The sequence below is a fragment of the Pyrgilauda ruficollis genome, unplaced genomic scaffold (genome assembly GCF_017590135.1).
Source record: "Pyrgilauda ruficollis isolate IOZ18807 unplaced genomic scaffold, ASM1759013v1 scaffold211, whole genome shotgun sequence".
Classification (NCBI taxonomy): Eukaryota; Metazoa; Chordata; class Aves; order Passeriformes; family Passeridae; genus Pyrgilauda; species Pyrgilauda ruficollis.
Window position 1 is genome coordinate 171,233 of NW_024520429.1, and position 16,666 is coordinate 187,898.

The 16,666-nt window shown below is 50.2% G+C and overlaps 1 protein-coding gene across 1 annotated transcript; it reads left to right on the forward strand.

Annotated features, from left to right (window-relative positions):
* Positions 1-584: 584 nt before the first annotated feature.
* Positions 585-16,297, forward strand: TTL (tubulin tyrosine ligase). Its single transcript, XM_041468131.1, has 7 exons — positions 585-978; positions 4,505-4,583; positions 6,266-6,498; positions 9,491-9,626; positions 9,719-9,988; positions 10,886-11,029; positions 13,240-16,297. The coding sequence occupies exons 1-7, from the start codon at positions 822-824 to the stop codon at positions 13,355-13,357; spliced, it is 1,137 nt and encodes a 378-aa protein (XP_041324065.1). The 5' UTR covers positions 585-821; the 3' UTR covers positions 13,358-16,297.
* Positions 16,298-16,666: the final 369 nt, after the last annotated feature.

Sequence of the window (16,666 nt, forward strand, 5' to 3'; positions counted from 1 at the left end):
TGCTCTGTGATTCCCTGGGCTGTGAGGTGTTTTAAGCTAAACCAGGCACAACAACACTGTGAAGAGAACACGCTGAGGATGCATCTGAAAACAGATGAGAGGCACATCCAATCCCAGGTCCAAGAGCACCTCCTAGTAGAAATAAGCTGCCTGGAGAAATTTTTTTTAGCTGCTATGACAGCAGCTATTTTTTAATTGATTTTTTTTTCCATCCATGAATCACTTAACACCTCACCTTGTGCTGTCAGAAAAAGAAAAGGCAATGTGCAGGTCATGACCTATCTGTGTTTCCTTAAGCAAAATGTTCTTTATTTCTTGGAAATATATCATGATTTATAGCAACCAGCTAGAGTATGCAATGCTGATGTCATTACTCATACAGTGTCTGTAGGAAAAACAGGACATTAACCAATTCAAAACCTCAGAATTTTCATTACTGATAAGTTTGTTAAGACAAACCTGACCTGTTCTGGGGAGGAAATCTGACTTCCAGGTTTTGAATTTGCCCGGCGCTGTCACACCGCGGAGAGGCTGGCCCGGCCCCCAGCGGGCGCACGGCCCCGCCCCGGCGGCTTCACGGCGTAACGGGGCGGGGAGGAGCGGGAGCAGGAGTGGGATCGGGCTCGGGATCAGGAGGGCGGTTCTGGTTCCGGGTCAGCCCCGCCTGGGCCGGCTCTCGGGCGGTGCGCGGGGGCGGCGGCCCCGGCCATGCGGAGCCGGGCCGGGCGGCGGCGGCCGCGCAGGGCCCTGCCTGGGCTGCGGCGGGGCCCCATGAGCCGCCGGGGGTAGGGCGGGGAGCCCCTTCCCCCCGCCCCGCCGCCATGTACACCTTCGTGGTGCGGGACGAGGGCAGCAGCGTGTACACCGAGGTGAGCCGGCTGCTGCTGGCCAGCGGGCAGTGGCGGCGCCTCCGCAGGGACAACCCCCGCTTCAACCTGATGCTGGGCGAGAGGAACCGGCTTCCCTTCGGCAGGCTGGGTAAGGTCCTCCCCGCGCCCGCCCCGCCGCCAGCCCTCCCTGCTTCCCTTCGGTCCGTGCCGGCGGCTGTGCCCTCCCGTCCCCGGTGTCCCCGCGGGTCTCCGCAGCCTGCCGCCGCCGGCACGGGCGGGCCGCGCCCCGGCGGAGCCCCCGCGGTTCGGGAGGCGGTGCCCGCCGGCCCCGCTCCCCGCCCTGCCCCTGTCGCTGTCCCCGCGGCTTGGCGGCCGCCCCGGCCTCCGGCGCCCAAACAAAGCTCAGGCACGGCGGGGTCTCCGTGCAGCCAGGGCTCGAAGGAGCCTCTTCCCGAGCTCCCGGAGAGTGATTCCACCGGGGCCCCCCTAACACCCCGGCCAGCTTGAGGCCTGTGGTGTGGTGAAGCAGTGGGAAGGGCGGGGGGTGGCACAAGCGTCACCCGGAGACCCCCCCATGACATGCGGCAGAGCTCAGGATGCCGGCCCCCTCTGGGTGCAGCCCAGGACTGCGTTCCCTGCCCTGCAGCAGTGCCCTTGGGGCCTTTGCAGCACTGCAGGGGGACTCAGACATGCAGCGTGCCTTTGTGGGGTCGCGGTGGTTCCCGTGTCCTCCCCTGCCTGCTGCTGGGCAGGGACACTGCGGTGCTGAGCTTCGGTGGTATGGGGCTTTTTCTGCTGCTTGAGACAGGAGGTGGAACAGGTCTAAGTCATGCACGTTCAAACCTTCACTCCGGAGCTGAGGCTGGTGGGGTTGTGCCTCTGCAGGGCTTGGTGAGGGTGACAGTACTATCCCTGCCTGGAGCAGGGTGTGGATAATTCCAGAGGCTCTGGGTGTGTAGGGGCCCCTACAACACCTGCCCCACCACCTTTTCCCCTGCTGCCTGTCCCCCACTGTCACCCTGCCACCACACAGGGCTCTGGGAGCTGCCCTGTGTAGGTTTGTCCCCTGCCTGCCATGCTCGCTGCTGTCCCATGGCACAGCCGCCCTGGCCCTCTGCCCCGCTGGATGGTGCAGAGACCAGGAGCAGGGAGGGAGAGTGCCCACAAGCAGCAGAGCCAAGCCAGGCACTGGCAGTGTTGCAGGGCATGGCAGGGAGCAGGGCTGCACTGTCATCTTGGCCCTGGTTTCTTTCTTTCTGGGGTGATTTTGCAGCACTGCTTCTTGCTGCAGAAACATCAGAACAGGCAGAGCCCCCTCACTCCAGCAGCTCTGGTGCAAGATGGCTTTGCAGCCCTTTTCTTGCAGCAGAGACTCATCTCTGACTGCTCTTAACAATTTGCAAGTCACCAGTTCCAGCACCTCTCCCTTGTCTCCTCCGCATTTGTGAGTGGAAAGTCCCCATCACATGGCAGTGCCATCTGGTCACCTCCTGGTGTCGGGGTGTCTGCAGCGGGCAGGGAAGCACCAGGAGAGGCTCAGGCAGCGAGGATGCTCACATGTGCTGGCAGCAGGCACAGCAGGTAGACCTGTGCTTTAACTTGCCCAGCATGGAGGACCTGTGAGCATCAGGCCTCATTGCAGAGCAAATGCAGTTCCTTGAGAGTGGGCATGCACAGCACATCCAGCTGTGATGGGCTTGTGGCCGTCTCTAACTAACCCCTTCCATCCTCTAAAAGTGTCCTGGGGTGATGGAAGGGCTTCCCTGAGCCCTTCAGCGTGTGTTGCCATGGGATGCCCAAAAACTCAAACCATTTGTCACAGCCAAGGCACGTCTATAACCCATGGAGAGGGGCCGTGTTTTGGCATTGGCATCTTTAAACCATCCTCCTGTAGCAGGAACTGGTTGCCTGAAATCAGTAGAGTCAGACCAAAAATAACATGGTTATTTTGGTGCATTTTTCAAAAAGCTCTATCTTCTTTGGTTCGTCTTCCTGAGCAACTGTTGCATCAGAGCTGGCTTGGTTTTCCTAAGGGCTGTACTCAGTGGAAGGAGACATTAATTCAGGGAACTGTAGGGATTTGCATTACTCAGGGCCTAAGCTGGATCATGGAGAGAAGTGGGGACTCTCAACATGCACCACTGCTTCTGCCCAGCTGCAGGGACCTCTGTAGCTCTCACTGATAACCTAATTCCTGGGGGATTGTACCCTTAAGCTGTGTCCTCATCTAGGAGAAAAGCAGTTTGTGCTGAGGGGATGGAAAGGAGGAAGAGGCTGCAGAGGCCTCATGTAGCAGGGCATGCAGGGCTCTATGCTCTGCTGGCCAGGAGAGGATTGCCACTTTGGTCAGTGACTTGGCAGCTTTTTAATCCCCCTAAATGCATGCTACAGACCTGACAACATGCCCCAGAAGTTTCCCTTCCTGCCTTGTGGTCCCTCTTTGCTGGCCACCCAACTCTCTGTTGCAGCCCACTGCTCCGTGGCAATGCTCAGGAGCCCAGTGAGGATGCATCTCTCCAGGATAAACTGGAAACAGAAGAAAATTTGTGGGGTTTTATTATTTTCTTTTCAGTAAAAAAACCTGCCTGTGCTGGCTGCACCTTGAAGTGCCTGAAGTTACAGATCTTTTCTGCAGGATGGTTTTCAGCTATCTTGTATTTAAAGATTTGTGAATAAAAGCCCCAGGTCAGGGAAGTGACTTTCAGGCTGAAAATAGATATTCACTCTCTGTGATCTTGCAGCTGCCTGGTGTTTAAGGTAATGTTTGCTCCAGGCCATTTTTCCCAGGCAAACACCAAGGAGGATAAGTAAAACCCTAAATCCTTTTTCAGGATTCTGGTCCCTCTCCGAGAGTTTCCAGCTGGGCACAGGTGTTTCTGTCCTGTGAAAAGGTGAAGGCAGGCAGGCTGTGGTGTGGAGCCCAGTGTTGGTAAGGAGGTAGCACTCTGTCAGTGCTGGGGCCACAGCTGGATACTGGGGCCAGTTTGGAACTTTCCAGTGCAAGAAAGGCTTAAACATATGGAGTTACTATAGGAAGGGCTACCAGGATAGTCAAGGGGACAGAGGTTGGCAGCCAGGCACTGGGACAAGGACTTAGAGAAGTCAATATCTGTCTTTAGAGATACTCAGACTTTGGACAAGAGGTTGGAGCAGAGACTCCCAGAGGTTCCTTCTCACCTCAGGTATCCAACAGGTCTTGTTGCACACTGCTAGAAAGAAGCAAGACTCCAAGTCTTTCAGTGTTTCCCAGTGTTTTGTGGTACCAGACCCAAGATGGAATCATGCTGTACATGACAGAGGAAAAAGGCCCTTTGCTAAGCTGTGATCTTTGTGTCAGGGTGTGTTTCCCTGCATCCTCCACCTGTATTTAAGAGTAACTGAAATTGTGGTTCTTAAAAGCTTACACCAGCAGAGGGAGAACACCTGCCAGTTCCCAGCGTGAATTAGGAAAAAATTATTTTCCTTTGCAAGATGGATGTGTCAGATTGCTTGGGTTTTTGTAACTCAATGAAAGAAACCACAGGAACCAGTACCAGTTTACAACCTGTTTCTGTAATGCAGGGCAAGGAAACAGCCTCCTTTTTTTTCCCCTACTGCACGGGTCCTTTGCACCAAGCAGCTGTTTTGCCTTTATCCATTGAGGAGTTTGTCTGACCTCTGTTTCCCCTTCTTAGGCCATGAACCTGGACTTGTGCAGCTGGTGAATTACTACAGGGGAGCAGACAAGCTGTGCCGCAAAGCATCTCTGGTGAAGTAAGAAATTCACTGAAATGTTAGATGGGCTTGGCAGAAGCTTCTCTTCTAACCCTTGTTGAGTGTTGAACCTGTTTGGAGGGTGTTTCACACAGCAGCTGCCCTGGGAGTGTCCTAGCATGTGCTGCCTTCAGACTCCTGGGCTGGTCTCTAGAGCTGTTTGTGTGCACAAAGGGCTCTCTGTAACCTCGGGGGAAATGCCATTTCCACTGAGTCGTATCTACTTGAAACCATGGAGTGTATTGAATCAGATTAGAGCCAAATCAAAAGGGAAAAGAAACCCAAACGGATCTGCTCTTTTTCCTTGTAGACATTTAATTAAAACCTTCTCCTTTTATTCTCTGTTTCATACAGAGAAGAGACACTAATGTGCCTTTAGCTAATCAGATTTGTTGGTCAAACAAATGCTTGGAGACATCTCCAGGAGGAGCTCTGGGAGTTATTTCTGCATGACCTGCCATGCCAGGGTCTCCTGGGGAGATGTGGATGAACTTTCATGGTAAATAACCCTGTCCCTGTGCAAACTCTGCTCCCACTAGAGTGTCTTTATGTCAGAGCTCTCGGCCTCCTTCACCAATTTGATTGCCCATTACAGTCTGTGCGGCCTCTCACTAATGCAGTCCTGCAGATTTGTGTGCTGATCCAAGGCCTCTCCTTCCTCTGCAAAGAGCCTCTTCCCAGTTACCTTCCTGGCAGTGGTGATGGTGTTTGTCAGAAAGTGGCAGAGTATTTTTAAACAAGCACTAAGAGCACTCCTCAGATGAATTCCTCTTTAGCCTGTTACCTGGAGTGCTGAAACCTGTTTTTATATCCTGAAGCTTGGCTGACCTTTTTAATTGTAGGGTCAACCATGCATCAAGCTACTTAACCCACAGGACAACAAATGACATTCCTCAGGGCTCCCAAAGTGCCACTGACTCACTGCCATCTCAACAGAGAGGCACAAATGCACAGAGAGTCAGCACCTCATGAACTCTACTTTTGGCTTTAAGCAAAGTACAGGCATTTGGAGAGGCAGGCAGCTCCCTTGACTTTGAAAGATAACAGGCCTGAGCTCTGCTAACAGGAATTTGCTGCTGTCTCCAGACATTACTGGTAGGAGAGATGTGCCCAAGGGATTCCAGACACCTTGGGATGTGAAACATGTGATGGTGCCCTTGCTTTCTGTGGCTTCCCAGTGGTCTTCATACACAGCTGGAACAGCAGGTCCGATCTCAGTGGGAATGGGACCAAAGGCTAAGCACCAGCACAGAGAGCATTACTGCTCTGACTTTCCTTTTTCCAGCTGTGATCACAGCATCCTTCCTGCCCTGAGCCATGCCAGCAAAAATACCTCCTCAGTTCCCTTGTGGAGAGAAGATGCAGGGAATGCACCACCAGCTTTAGTTATGTGGAAACTTCTCAGCTGTTAGTTTTGTGATATCCACGGTGTCAGTAAAATGTTTAATGAAAGCATGTAGGTTCTGGTTCAAAGAGTAGTGCTTTGCTGTGGGCTGGGGTTGCCATGATATCTTTAGGAAAACCCTAATTTCAAGGGTCTGAGGAAAACAGCATAGACTATCCGTAAGCTGCCATTCATCATCAAGCAAAAGAGCCCAGTTAATGATGATTTTTCCGTATTAAATAAGCCCCGTGCAGGTGGGGACACTCTGGAGATTAACAGCCTGTCTCTCTTCACCCAGGCTAATCAAGACAAGCCCTGAGCTATCGGAGTCCTGCACGTGGTTCCCTGAGTCATATGTGATTTACCCAACAAACTTGAAGACCCCAGTGGCTCCAGCACAGAATGGAATTCGCCATCTCATCAACAACTCAAGGACAGATGAGCGGGAAGTGTTCCTGGCAGCTTACAACAGGCGGCGGGAAGGCAAAGAAGGCAACGTGTGGATAGCCAAGTCCTCAGCTGGTGCCAAAGGTTCATTCTCCAGCACCAGGAGCTGTTTCTCATTGTCATCTGTAGGGTCACAGGGTTTGGCTGAGCCGAGCTGATGTGTGGTCTCTCTGTCAAGGGCTTCACTCACCATGCCAGACAAGCAGTGTGGTGTGCACGTGCTGCCTAGGACATGCACAGCAGGGAAAGGGCCTCCACTCCTCCACACATGCACCTCAGAATGTGGGAATGTGCTGTGGGGAGAAGGCAGCAGGGACCAGCAAGTGAGGGGAATGTGGAGAGCAGGTTAGAGGGAGCAGAACAGGATACAGGGAGGCAGTCAGCAGGCACAGCAGTAGACTTCAAGGGCAAGGAGCCCAGTTCCCCATGCTGCAGCTTAACTTGCCTTCTCCTGGGTGGAAATCCTGCTTGTCTTTTAACCAGACTCATGTGCCTGGTGCCAGTGGCCTGCCTACGGTCACACTGAGCAGCCACGAGCTCAGTATGTCACAATTTTACCCAAGCCTCAGGGGAAGGTACCAGAGCAAAGACAATCAATGCAGTCTCTGTCTGTCCATTTAATCTGAATAGGACAACAGATACCCAAGTGATAATGTGTCCTTCCTGGTTCCAGGGTCATTCCATCACTGCAGAAATAACAAGCTTTGAGATAGCTGGGCACAGCTGTAAATGCAGTGCTTTGGTAACTGTGTGCTCTCTGTCAGTTACGGTGTTATCATGGGCACATTATTAGAATGGCTGTGTTTAAAAACTTACCTTGCTGTGTGTGCAGCAGAGCCCAGCCTGAGGAAGGACCTGGTCTTTTCAGAGAGAACAAGCCCACATGTATTACTCATGTTTGCAGAGTCACTTTGCATGCAGCCCTGCAAAAAAGAGAATGCAAAAGCCAGAGCTGGCTGCAGGGAGACTGCACAATAAAGCTATCCTTTACACCAGCTTCCCTCTCTGTTCTGCTCTCTGGGCTGTGTCACCAAGACGAATTGGAAGAGTATCCCTGTTTTCATCAGGAACGAAGGGGAGATGAATCCTTTTGTTATGCTAGTGTCAGAATGTGTTTCTGTGTGGTAAACTGGCAAAAAAAATCCATCTGGGCATTGGGAAAGGCAGTTGCTGTGGTCTGCTGCAGGCTGAGCAGGTTCAGACTCTTCAGATACTTTGTGCACATGTGATGCCATGTTTTCTGCACTAAAGCAGAGTAGCCTTTTGTATTCATCACTGTGCTGCTGCAAATTATAGTGAAAAGCAGAGTCTCATGGTAATCTTCTAGAGAGAAGTTTTATACATCTGGGGATCACTTCTGATGAAGAAGAAAGCTTGTTCATGCTAATTACCAAGAAAGATACAGCTCAGGCACAGCCCTTGTCTTGGGACAGGTCTAACAGAAGCTTAGTCATCCATTAGGAACAGAAAAATCCAAGGTTTAGGATGCCCTGGCTCAAATGTTTTAAGGGTTTGCTAGTGTGGCTGAAGGTTTTCTTTGACAGCTGCCCCACATAAGCTGCTTTGCTGCCTTACTGGGTTGCTGCCTGGGTGCATGGTCAAACTGAGCCTCCCCTGGGTTTGCCATCTGTCCAGTGTGGAACAGGTGCCTGCTGATCTCCCCACTGCAGCAGCTTTGCTGGTTAGGAATGTTGTTTCCCTCTTTTCCCCAGTGCACAGCCTGAAGTTGTGTCAGTGCAAGGTTCTGCCTTGCTCTGCTCTGATCAGGAGACTAAAAAATCTTGCCCCCTGCATAAATCATGGGTAAGATACTTTAATTTCAGACTTCCTTTGAGTGGAGTGTGCTGGGATGAATGGGAGGACAGTAGGGCTGGAAAGCTGAGCAGAGGATGGAGTAGTGGGAGTACCTGCAGGGCTGTGCTGGCACCAACCTTCAGAAATCACAGCTAGGAGCATTTTTCATTGGATGATCCTGTCAAACCCTGCCTGTGCTGCAAACCTCTGTTATCCCTTTGGTGCCCCCTTGAAGAGTGGGTTTTTTTTGCACAGTATTTCCTCAAAAACACTCAGCACAAAATTAAGACTAAGTAATCAGGTTTAGTCCAGAAAACTAATACCTCAAGAACGGGCACAGTGCCAGAGGAGGGTTTGATAACTTTACCTGATCTGGCTTATCCCTCCTGGCACTGTGCCATTCCTTTATGAAATCCCAGAAGGAAAATGGTCTCCAGTGCTCTGCAGCAGAAGTCTGTTATTTGGACTCTTGCAAGAGATGAACAGTGACAGCTTCAGCCAAAATGTGGGAGTGTTTAAATGGCACAGTTCATTTTTTTAATGAAGAGCTTCCACAGCAGGAACACTGAGTACACGGATGAACAATTTAAAATAGTACTTTTCCTTATTCAGCAATGATTTTTATAATAACTTAAATGAATTCACTGAGCAGGGCAACACTGCACAAGTGTGCATTTGTGACTGCCTCTGGCAGCCAGAGAAGTCAGACAGGGAAAGTAAGTCTTGAGTCTGGGATAAGAAACCCCACAAACCTCCCTCCCCAAATAAAAAAGAAAGGCAAAAATCTTTACAGAAAATGTGCCAAACTCCCTGTTCTCTCTAAACTGCTGAAAACCAGGGAAAAACAAAACCAAATTTGTTAAGTGCCAAATACAAGCACCACATCCTCTTAACCCTGCCAAGTCTAGATAGGAAGGAAAAAAAAAAAAAGATGTAAAAGAAATCAGAATGTCCCCAAGCCAAGCAGCTGCCTCTGCTTGCCCAGGTCCCTGCCTGCTGTGCATCTCCTCACACCTCAACAGCCACCCCCTACAGACATGCCCCGGGCAGGCCATGCCCTGTCAGATCCCCTTGATTCCCATTTGCATCAGGCCTGGAAGAGATCCCTCCACAGATTGATTCCCATGGAGTGACTGTGGCATTGCTTGGACACTGTTTGACCCTGGGGCCACAGGTTCTTGCATGTCACTTTTTGGGCTAATGAGACACTTGGGGCCTGAAAAAGCTCCAACAAAGGTAGAAGGATCCTCTACCTAATTTTGTCTTCAACTTTCTGTGCTAGGGGAAGGGATCCTGATTTCTTCAGAGGCTGCAGAGCTCCTGGACTTCATCGATGAGCAGGGACAAGTGCACGTGATTCAGAAATACCTGGAGAATCCTCTGCTTTTAGAGCCAGGGCATCGCAAGTTTGACATCAGGTAACCTTTTCTGCCTGTGTAATACCAGTTTTCTTGTTCATGCTGTTTCTTTGAGAGCCACTGTGACTAGAGTTTGTTCTCCTGTCCCCCAGGAGCTGGGTTCTCGTGGATCATCAATATAATATCTACCTCTACAGAGAGGGTGTCCTGCGGACCTCTTCCGAACCATATAACAGTGCTAATTTCCAGGACAAAACCTGCCACTTGACCAATCACTGCATTCAGAAGGAATATTCCAAAAACTACGGGCGGTATGAGGAAGGGAATGAAATGTTCTTCGAGGAGTTCAACCAGTATCTGATGGATGCCCTGAACACAACGCTTGAGAATAGCATCTTACTGCAAATCAAACACATAATAAGGTAGCCAGCTGCCTGCTGCTGAGGAGAGCAAAACCCTTCAGGAACAGGGAGTATGTATGGACACAGCTGGGGAAGCAGGCAGAGAAAGAAGGAAAGGGTTTCAATTGCAGAAATTTAGGATAAGGCCATGAATATCCCCATGTCACTGCTCAATGAGAAGGCACCTCCATAAGTGCTGTTGTCTCAATGGTATGTGTCCATGTCTCTGTGATTTGCCAGCTGTGGCTGGAGAAGGACAGAGTGAAAAGGGAAGAGAGCAGGTCAAAAGACAGGGCTGGGAGAGGTTGAGGTTAAGAAAGGCTTAAAGGTGATAGAGGGGAAGTGAAGGTGAACTCAAGTGTACAGATTCTGGATGCTTCCCCCACCATCAGCCAGCAGCAGCACATGGCTGTTGGCTAGGTCATCTTACTCAGTCCACAAGAGCCAGTTCCTTCCTGGGCATAGAAAGTGCCTGGAGAGAGCTCTCAGTGCTGCAGAGAATCCAGATCTTGACAAAGCAGTCCTTCATGAAGGAATTTGCTTTGCCAGTACCCCATTGCTGTTAATTGCACTAAAAAAAGATGTAGCATAATTTTTGAGGGACTTGAAGTCAAATGAGCATCCAGTGGCAGTTCCCTGGGGACCTGCTGCAGCCCTTTGTGGCATTGCACATCATGTTTTTCAGCTAGCCTGATCCAGTGGTGAGGGAGGATGCTGGATGCTCTCCAGCTCTTTTTGAGTTAACTCAGGGGTGTCCCCACATGGATTTTCAGAGTCACAGGATCTCACGTGCATGGACCTGGTTACCATGGCATGTGTTGGACATAACTTGTAATTTGGGAGATTTCCAGGGCAACCCTTCTTACTTAACATGTCCACAGCAGCCTTAACCCTGAGTTCCTGTTTCTCCCTTCACAGAAGCTGCCTTATGTGTATAGAGCCTGCAATCAGCACGAAGCATCTTCACTACCAGAGCTTCCAGCTCTTTGGCTTTGACTTCATGGTGGATGAGGAGCTGAAGGTCTGGCTAATAGAAGTCAATGGGGCCCCAGCATGTGCCCAGTGAGTAAATCAGTTTCTGGAACACCCTTGTGATGCCACCATTCACATGCCTCACCCACAACATGGCTATGTACCAGCTCCAAGTGAAAAAGGTGAAAGAAAGTGAATGGTGAGGGAGTTTTCCAGGCTAACACTGGGCACTGCTCTGAGTGTCAGTCAGTTTGGGTTCATTACTCTTGTCTCTGTGTTTGGTATCCCCCAGCTCCTTTCCCATGTAGGATGGGGCACTAACCTGGGGTTTTGAACAAATGGGTTTGAATATAACTTTGGTCACTTTTATTACTTCTGGGTTGAAGTTATGTTTGCAGATTTAATGTTTTGGGAATCAGATTGTTTCTCAGTCTCTGTTGTGGGGCCGCTGGTGATTGCTCTTTATATCAGCACATGTTAAATGAGTAGCATTAAGGGCAGCAGCTGGAAGTGAGTGACTATATTTGCAGGCAGCAGGACCACAGAGCACACTGTGGATGCTGCAGAGATTTGTTACCAAATCTCTGAAAACCTAAGGAACACAGACTCAACACCAATTTATTGTCAAGAAGAGCATCATTTATTCAAATCACACGGGGGATAACTCCTGACCTTATGTGTCCATGTGATTTTACAAGTGTCTTGCTTATATACAGTCACTACACGCATGTTACAATTTGCCCATTACCAAAAAACCCTCCCCAGATTCCTTGTTTTGGCTGTGCCTGCATTCCTGAGCCAGATGTCGTCTTACCTTCCAGGCATCCTTGCTGGGAAAGCAGATATTTCATGCCTTGTTTCTCTGCTAAGAGTTCACAGGCACAGTAAAAATTGCATTAACCCTTTTGGCATCACAGAGATCGGGTTATGGCTTCTTCCAGCAGCCACAGGGAGGCTGGAACAGCCAAACAGCCCTGGCCATGAACATCTCTGTGTAGGCACAGCAGGAGGTGCTGTATTACATGACTGAGACAGCTGCAAGAGACCAGAAATTTTTGCTAAGTGAGCATCTGTATCATATTTTTGAAAACCCCAGCAAAACAGAACAGGCTGTACATCGCTGCATTAGAATTTGATCAGATTAGATGTTGACTAAATTAGGTTAGATCATCACTAACAGTAGACAAAAAATGCAGGTCAAACCTACCAGACAGCCTGTTCAGCAGCTTTTTCAGGGCTAGAGCTTGGGGAGCTTTCTGTGTCCAGGGTGCCCTCTTCACAATGTGCATCATGGTGCAATGACTGCCTTGCACCTCCTTGTCTTGCTGGATGGGTAGAATTTGGCTGTTGCTGGGTGGAGTTGGATTACAGCAGTGCCTTGTTTTGTGCCTCTTGGAAGAGCAAAGGCTTTGTTGGGTTCTTGAAAGATTGAAAGCAGCTGAGGTAGGTTTTGGGTCTCTGTGACTTCTCCTGTCCAGCGTTATTTTTATTTGTAGACTTGTATCACATAGCTCCCATTTAAAGAGGGAAAAAAAGGCTGCTGTAAGTAATAACATTCCCAGGAGCTGAAAAAACATCTCACTGTCACACAGCCCCAGTGGCATGGAGGAAAAGACATAGTTAATCCTGGGAAAAACAGGTTTGGTACTAAATATGTGCCAAGTGGCAGCACATTCAGGGAGGTTACACATGCATTTCCTCCAGCAGAAAATGAAGCTGTTGTTAACTCAAACACCTTATCTCTCTTCTCCCTAATCCTGCTGTGCATGAGCTGTGCCATGGTGAAACACATCCCACATGTCTGAGGGTCCTGTGAAGCCCCTGAGCTGCACCCCAGCACAACATTTCATCAAACCAGGAATGCATCAGAGCAGCCCCTCTGGGGCACATTCCTGTGTGAACAGCGTCTGGTGCAGTAAATCCCAGCTCCCTGAGTTGGAAGGCTGGTACAGGGAGCCCTGGGATGTTTTCTGCCCCTTTGCATCTTGTGGAGACTCAAGTCTGGGGCCTGAGGGTCCAGAGCCTCTGACTGTAAACATAGATAATGGGTTTTGTGGTTCTTTGTGAAAGGGAGCAATATTGGGAATTATCACCATGGGAAAAGAAGATATTTGTTGGTGTAAACAGGGAGGAGAGATGGAAGAGATACTGCTCTCCCGCTATTTGCCACCCTGAAACTCCTTGTAATGGGAATAGGATCTTGTAAATCTTGCTGGGAAAATGCATTGCTACATAAAAATTGGGTAGGCATCTCCTGGTTTGTCCTGCCTGGGTATCTGATTCTCTCTCTCATCTCTTAGGAAGCTGTATGCAGAGCTCTGCCAAGGAATTGTGGATGTAGCCATCTCCAGCGTTTTCCCCCTCAATGACACCGGGCAGAAGATGAGCCAGTCATCCTCGATCTTCATCAAGCTGTGATGATGACACAAGTGCCACCGCTGTGAACAGGGAGAGACTGCACCCCTCGGGTCAGCACAGCTGGGTGGCTTATCTCAGTAACATGCCAAAAAGTGATAGAGACAGGCTTCATATTTTCTGGGAGACCACAGGGAAAAACAACAAAACAGGCATCCTCACAGAGCTGTGATGAGCCAGAGCTGCTCAGATATCTCTGCCTGCATTCACCAAAATCCACTTTAGAAACAGCTCCTGTGACTTTGATACCTGAAACAAATCTCTCTGGGAGTACAACAGAACAACCTTAAAATGAAACCCCAGCAGGGATACTGTAATGCTGTATTAGCTCCTCCTTTTCTATAGAGACAACATTGGGTTTTTTAAGGGAATTGAGTGGAGAGAATGATGGAGTTGTCCTCCTCCCGCTGTGTTTATCCTTTCCTCACCTACTGCATCATTAGTGCCTTAGCTCGGCTCCAAATAGGTGACTCCTTTCCTTTGTTCCTGCTCTGTTACATAGAAAGGAGCAAGCTCTCCTGATGCCTAAAACCAGGAACACCAAGAAGTCAGTTTCCTTAGGTCATTTTCCAAGCTGCTTGGCTGAACACCCAGGCAATGGCTGGTAAAGGGTGCTGAACTGCAGGTGGTGAATTAACCCAAGCAAGGAAGGCGACTTTCTTTATTTATAGCTATCCCTTTTCCTACTGAGATTTGAATCAGTGATGGTCCCAGTCTGAGGCAGTTGGATTCTGCTTAAAGGAGGCAGAGAGACCCCCTTGGAGCTCACCGGCAGGCTGTGGGATTTCTAGCATCACATGTGTGCTGAGTGTTGCAAGTAGCAGAAACCTGATCCCAGTTTCTTCTGAGCCACTGCAATGAATTTAGGCTCTTCTCTCAGATTTCCCCTTCATGATTTACTTGAGGCTTGGACCTGAAGTCTTTCTACCCAAATCCCATTTGATCCAGCCTGTTTTATTCTCGTCTCTTTGATAAATACTTCTAAATAATCTTCTGCCCTGAACACAGTCCACAACTTGATCTTAGCTAGGGGTGAGGTGGGTGAAGTTTTGTAGACCAGGAGAGACATTCCTGTTTGCCACACATCTGGGAAATCAGGTGCTTTGGGGGGAAGGAGAGGTTAGATTCCTTGAGGTCTCTGTATTTCAGAGCTAACATCTGCTTCAGGTATAACCTAAATCCCTGTCTTGTGTCCCACCTTGTGCAGTGTATCTGAATTTGCAGTGTGAGCCCAGCACATCCCTCTGGCAGGGAAAGGTGGTCAGGGAAAGAAACCAGTTCCTATTCCCCATAACAAACAAAAAAGAAGACATTGTGGAGATTACAAGCTGCCTGCATGTAATGGGAAGTGAATCAGCAATGGAATTTCTGCCCTCTTCAGAAGAACCTAGCATTTTGGTGTACTCATCTCTGCTTGTGGTGGAGATTTCAGAGTTCTTAATGCAGCAGACAATCCTGACAGGAAGGGGCTGGGTGATAAGCAGGGAGAAGGGTGTGGGGAGGAAGGATTGTTTGGGTTTTCTAACCTTATGATAGCACACAGGGGTCAGATCTTCACTGCAGTCCAGGTGAAATGTGGTGGTAACTCACCAGGTAAAATGTAGGCTCTTAAGGCTTGTTACTCAGCTTGAAAAGTTCACCACATCTCCATTGACATTTTCATGTTAGCTTAGCTGAGCTTAAAAACTGCATGGTTTTTGCCCAGCAGTGGGAAGATCTCACTTTGCTCTCATCCAGGATGTGTCTGAGGTGACAGCTGAGCTCTCGTAAACACTAGGGCAGACGAGAACAGAAAATTTTCCCCATCACAATGAACCAAGAAATGCTCATATTCTGGGGTGCTAGACCCATCCTTCTCCTCAAAAGGGAAATTTAGATAATGCTTGGTGGTAGAGCCACAACTACAGACGATGCAGCTATTCATACCCTGCCTTTCCAGCTGGGCTTGAGGGAGGTAGTGTTTCAGGGACACTTGAATCCTCTGTTTGCTGAATTTTTCAGGAATAAGCAACATCCTCTGGAGTAAAATGTGTATTTTCCACCTTCCCTCAAAGTGTCCCCCAAAGTAAAGCACAGAAGGTAAATGATAAAGGACAGAGAGTACAGTGCCTAAAGTTTTGCCCAAAATACTAGCTACGAGGTGGAGTAGAGGATGTGTGTGTGGCTGAGGCCTGGGCATTGCAGCCATGGGTGCACCTTGCAAGTGATGCTCACAAGCCCCTGTGAGACTTTTGTTTGTTTCTTTTTTTAGGAATATACAACAATAAATGTTTTCTAGTTTATTTCAGCTAAAAGGTCAATAGAAAAGGTCTTACTCTATTTCCTGAGCTTTCACCCAGGATACTGCTGGGTTTCCAGAAGACACCTACCATACCACAGAATGTCTCTAGTCTTAGCTGTATCCCTTCATGTCATCCATGAAGAATTTCTAGCCCAGGTGTTCCGGCTGCGTTGTCCAGCAGGGTCTGGTCCCACTGGACTCTGGGTTTCAGGTGACTCCCATGTGGCTTGTTCCATACGAGTTAGTCATGTTGTGCTTCTGCTGAAATCTGGTGGCCGCCCACAGTCCATGGAGAACGCCGGAGAAGTCTAAGAAAGGCTCAAACGCCGATTTCATCCAGGTGACTGTGACCAGTGTCCTTCAGGACTGCTTGCATGTCCCTGCTCCCAGCATTTCTTGTTCTCCATGCGCAGCTCTCTCCCGGGAGGGCAACGCTGTGCCGTTCATAATCGTGCTCCATGACCGTGTGTGCTGTGGCAGCCCTTGGGAAACCCTGGTGTTGAGAGGATGCGGGGTACGCGGCCGGCTCGGCATCGTGTGCCCAGCTGCTCTCACGCCGGCATGTGCATGTGGGGCTGGGGAATGCCCGAGCTCCCGGCTCTCCGGTGAGCTCACATCTATCCACATCTCTCCTGAACCATCATTAAAACATGCAAACCCCACGGCCTGCGGTGTTTCCTTGGGGCAGCGGGTCCCTGGGGTGCCAGGACCCCGGCAGCTGGCCTCACGCCCTGGGCTGTCCCGGCTGCGGTGGGAGCTGGGGAGCAGCGCGGCTGTTCGGGATTCCAGGCGTGCGGAAGTGGCGGAGAGTGACGGGCACGGGTGGATGTCCGGCCTCCTGTTCCGGAGGCGCACGTGGCTGAGCGGGGAGTGGGACACGGGTGACGCGGATGCACAGGGCGACCGGGAGCTGGGAGCGCGTCTTGGGGGCACGGAGCTGCAGCGCGGCCGCGGGCGGGCTCTGGGGCCGGGAGCGGCCTCAGGGATGGACGCGCCCCTGGAGCGGCCGGGAAGCGGCGCGCGCGGGGGTG

Coding starts and splice junctions, on each gene's coding strand:
- TTL (XM_041468131.1), top strand. CDS start 822: ATGTACACCTTCGTGGTGCGGGACGAGGGCAGCAGCGTGTACACCGAG. Junction 979..4,504: donor GCTTCCCTTCGGCAGGCTGG/GTAAGGTCCTCC, acceptor TCCCCTTCTTAG/GCCATGAACCTGGACTTGTG. Junction 9,627..9,718: donor CATCGCAAGTTTGACATCAG/GTAACCTTTTCT, acceptor CCTGTCCCCCAG/GAGCTGGGTTCTCGTGGATC.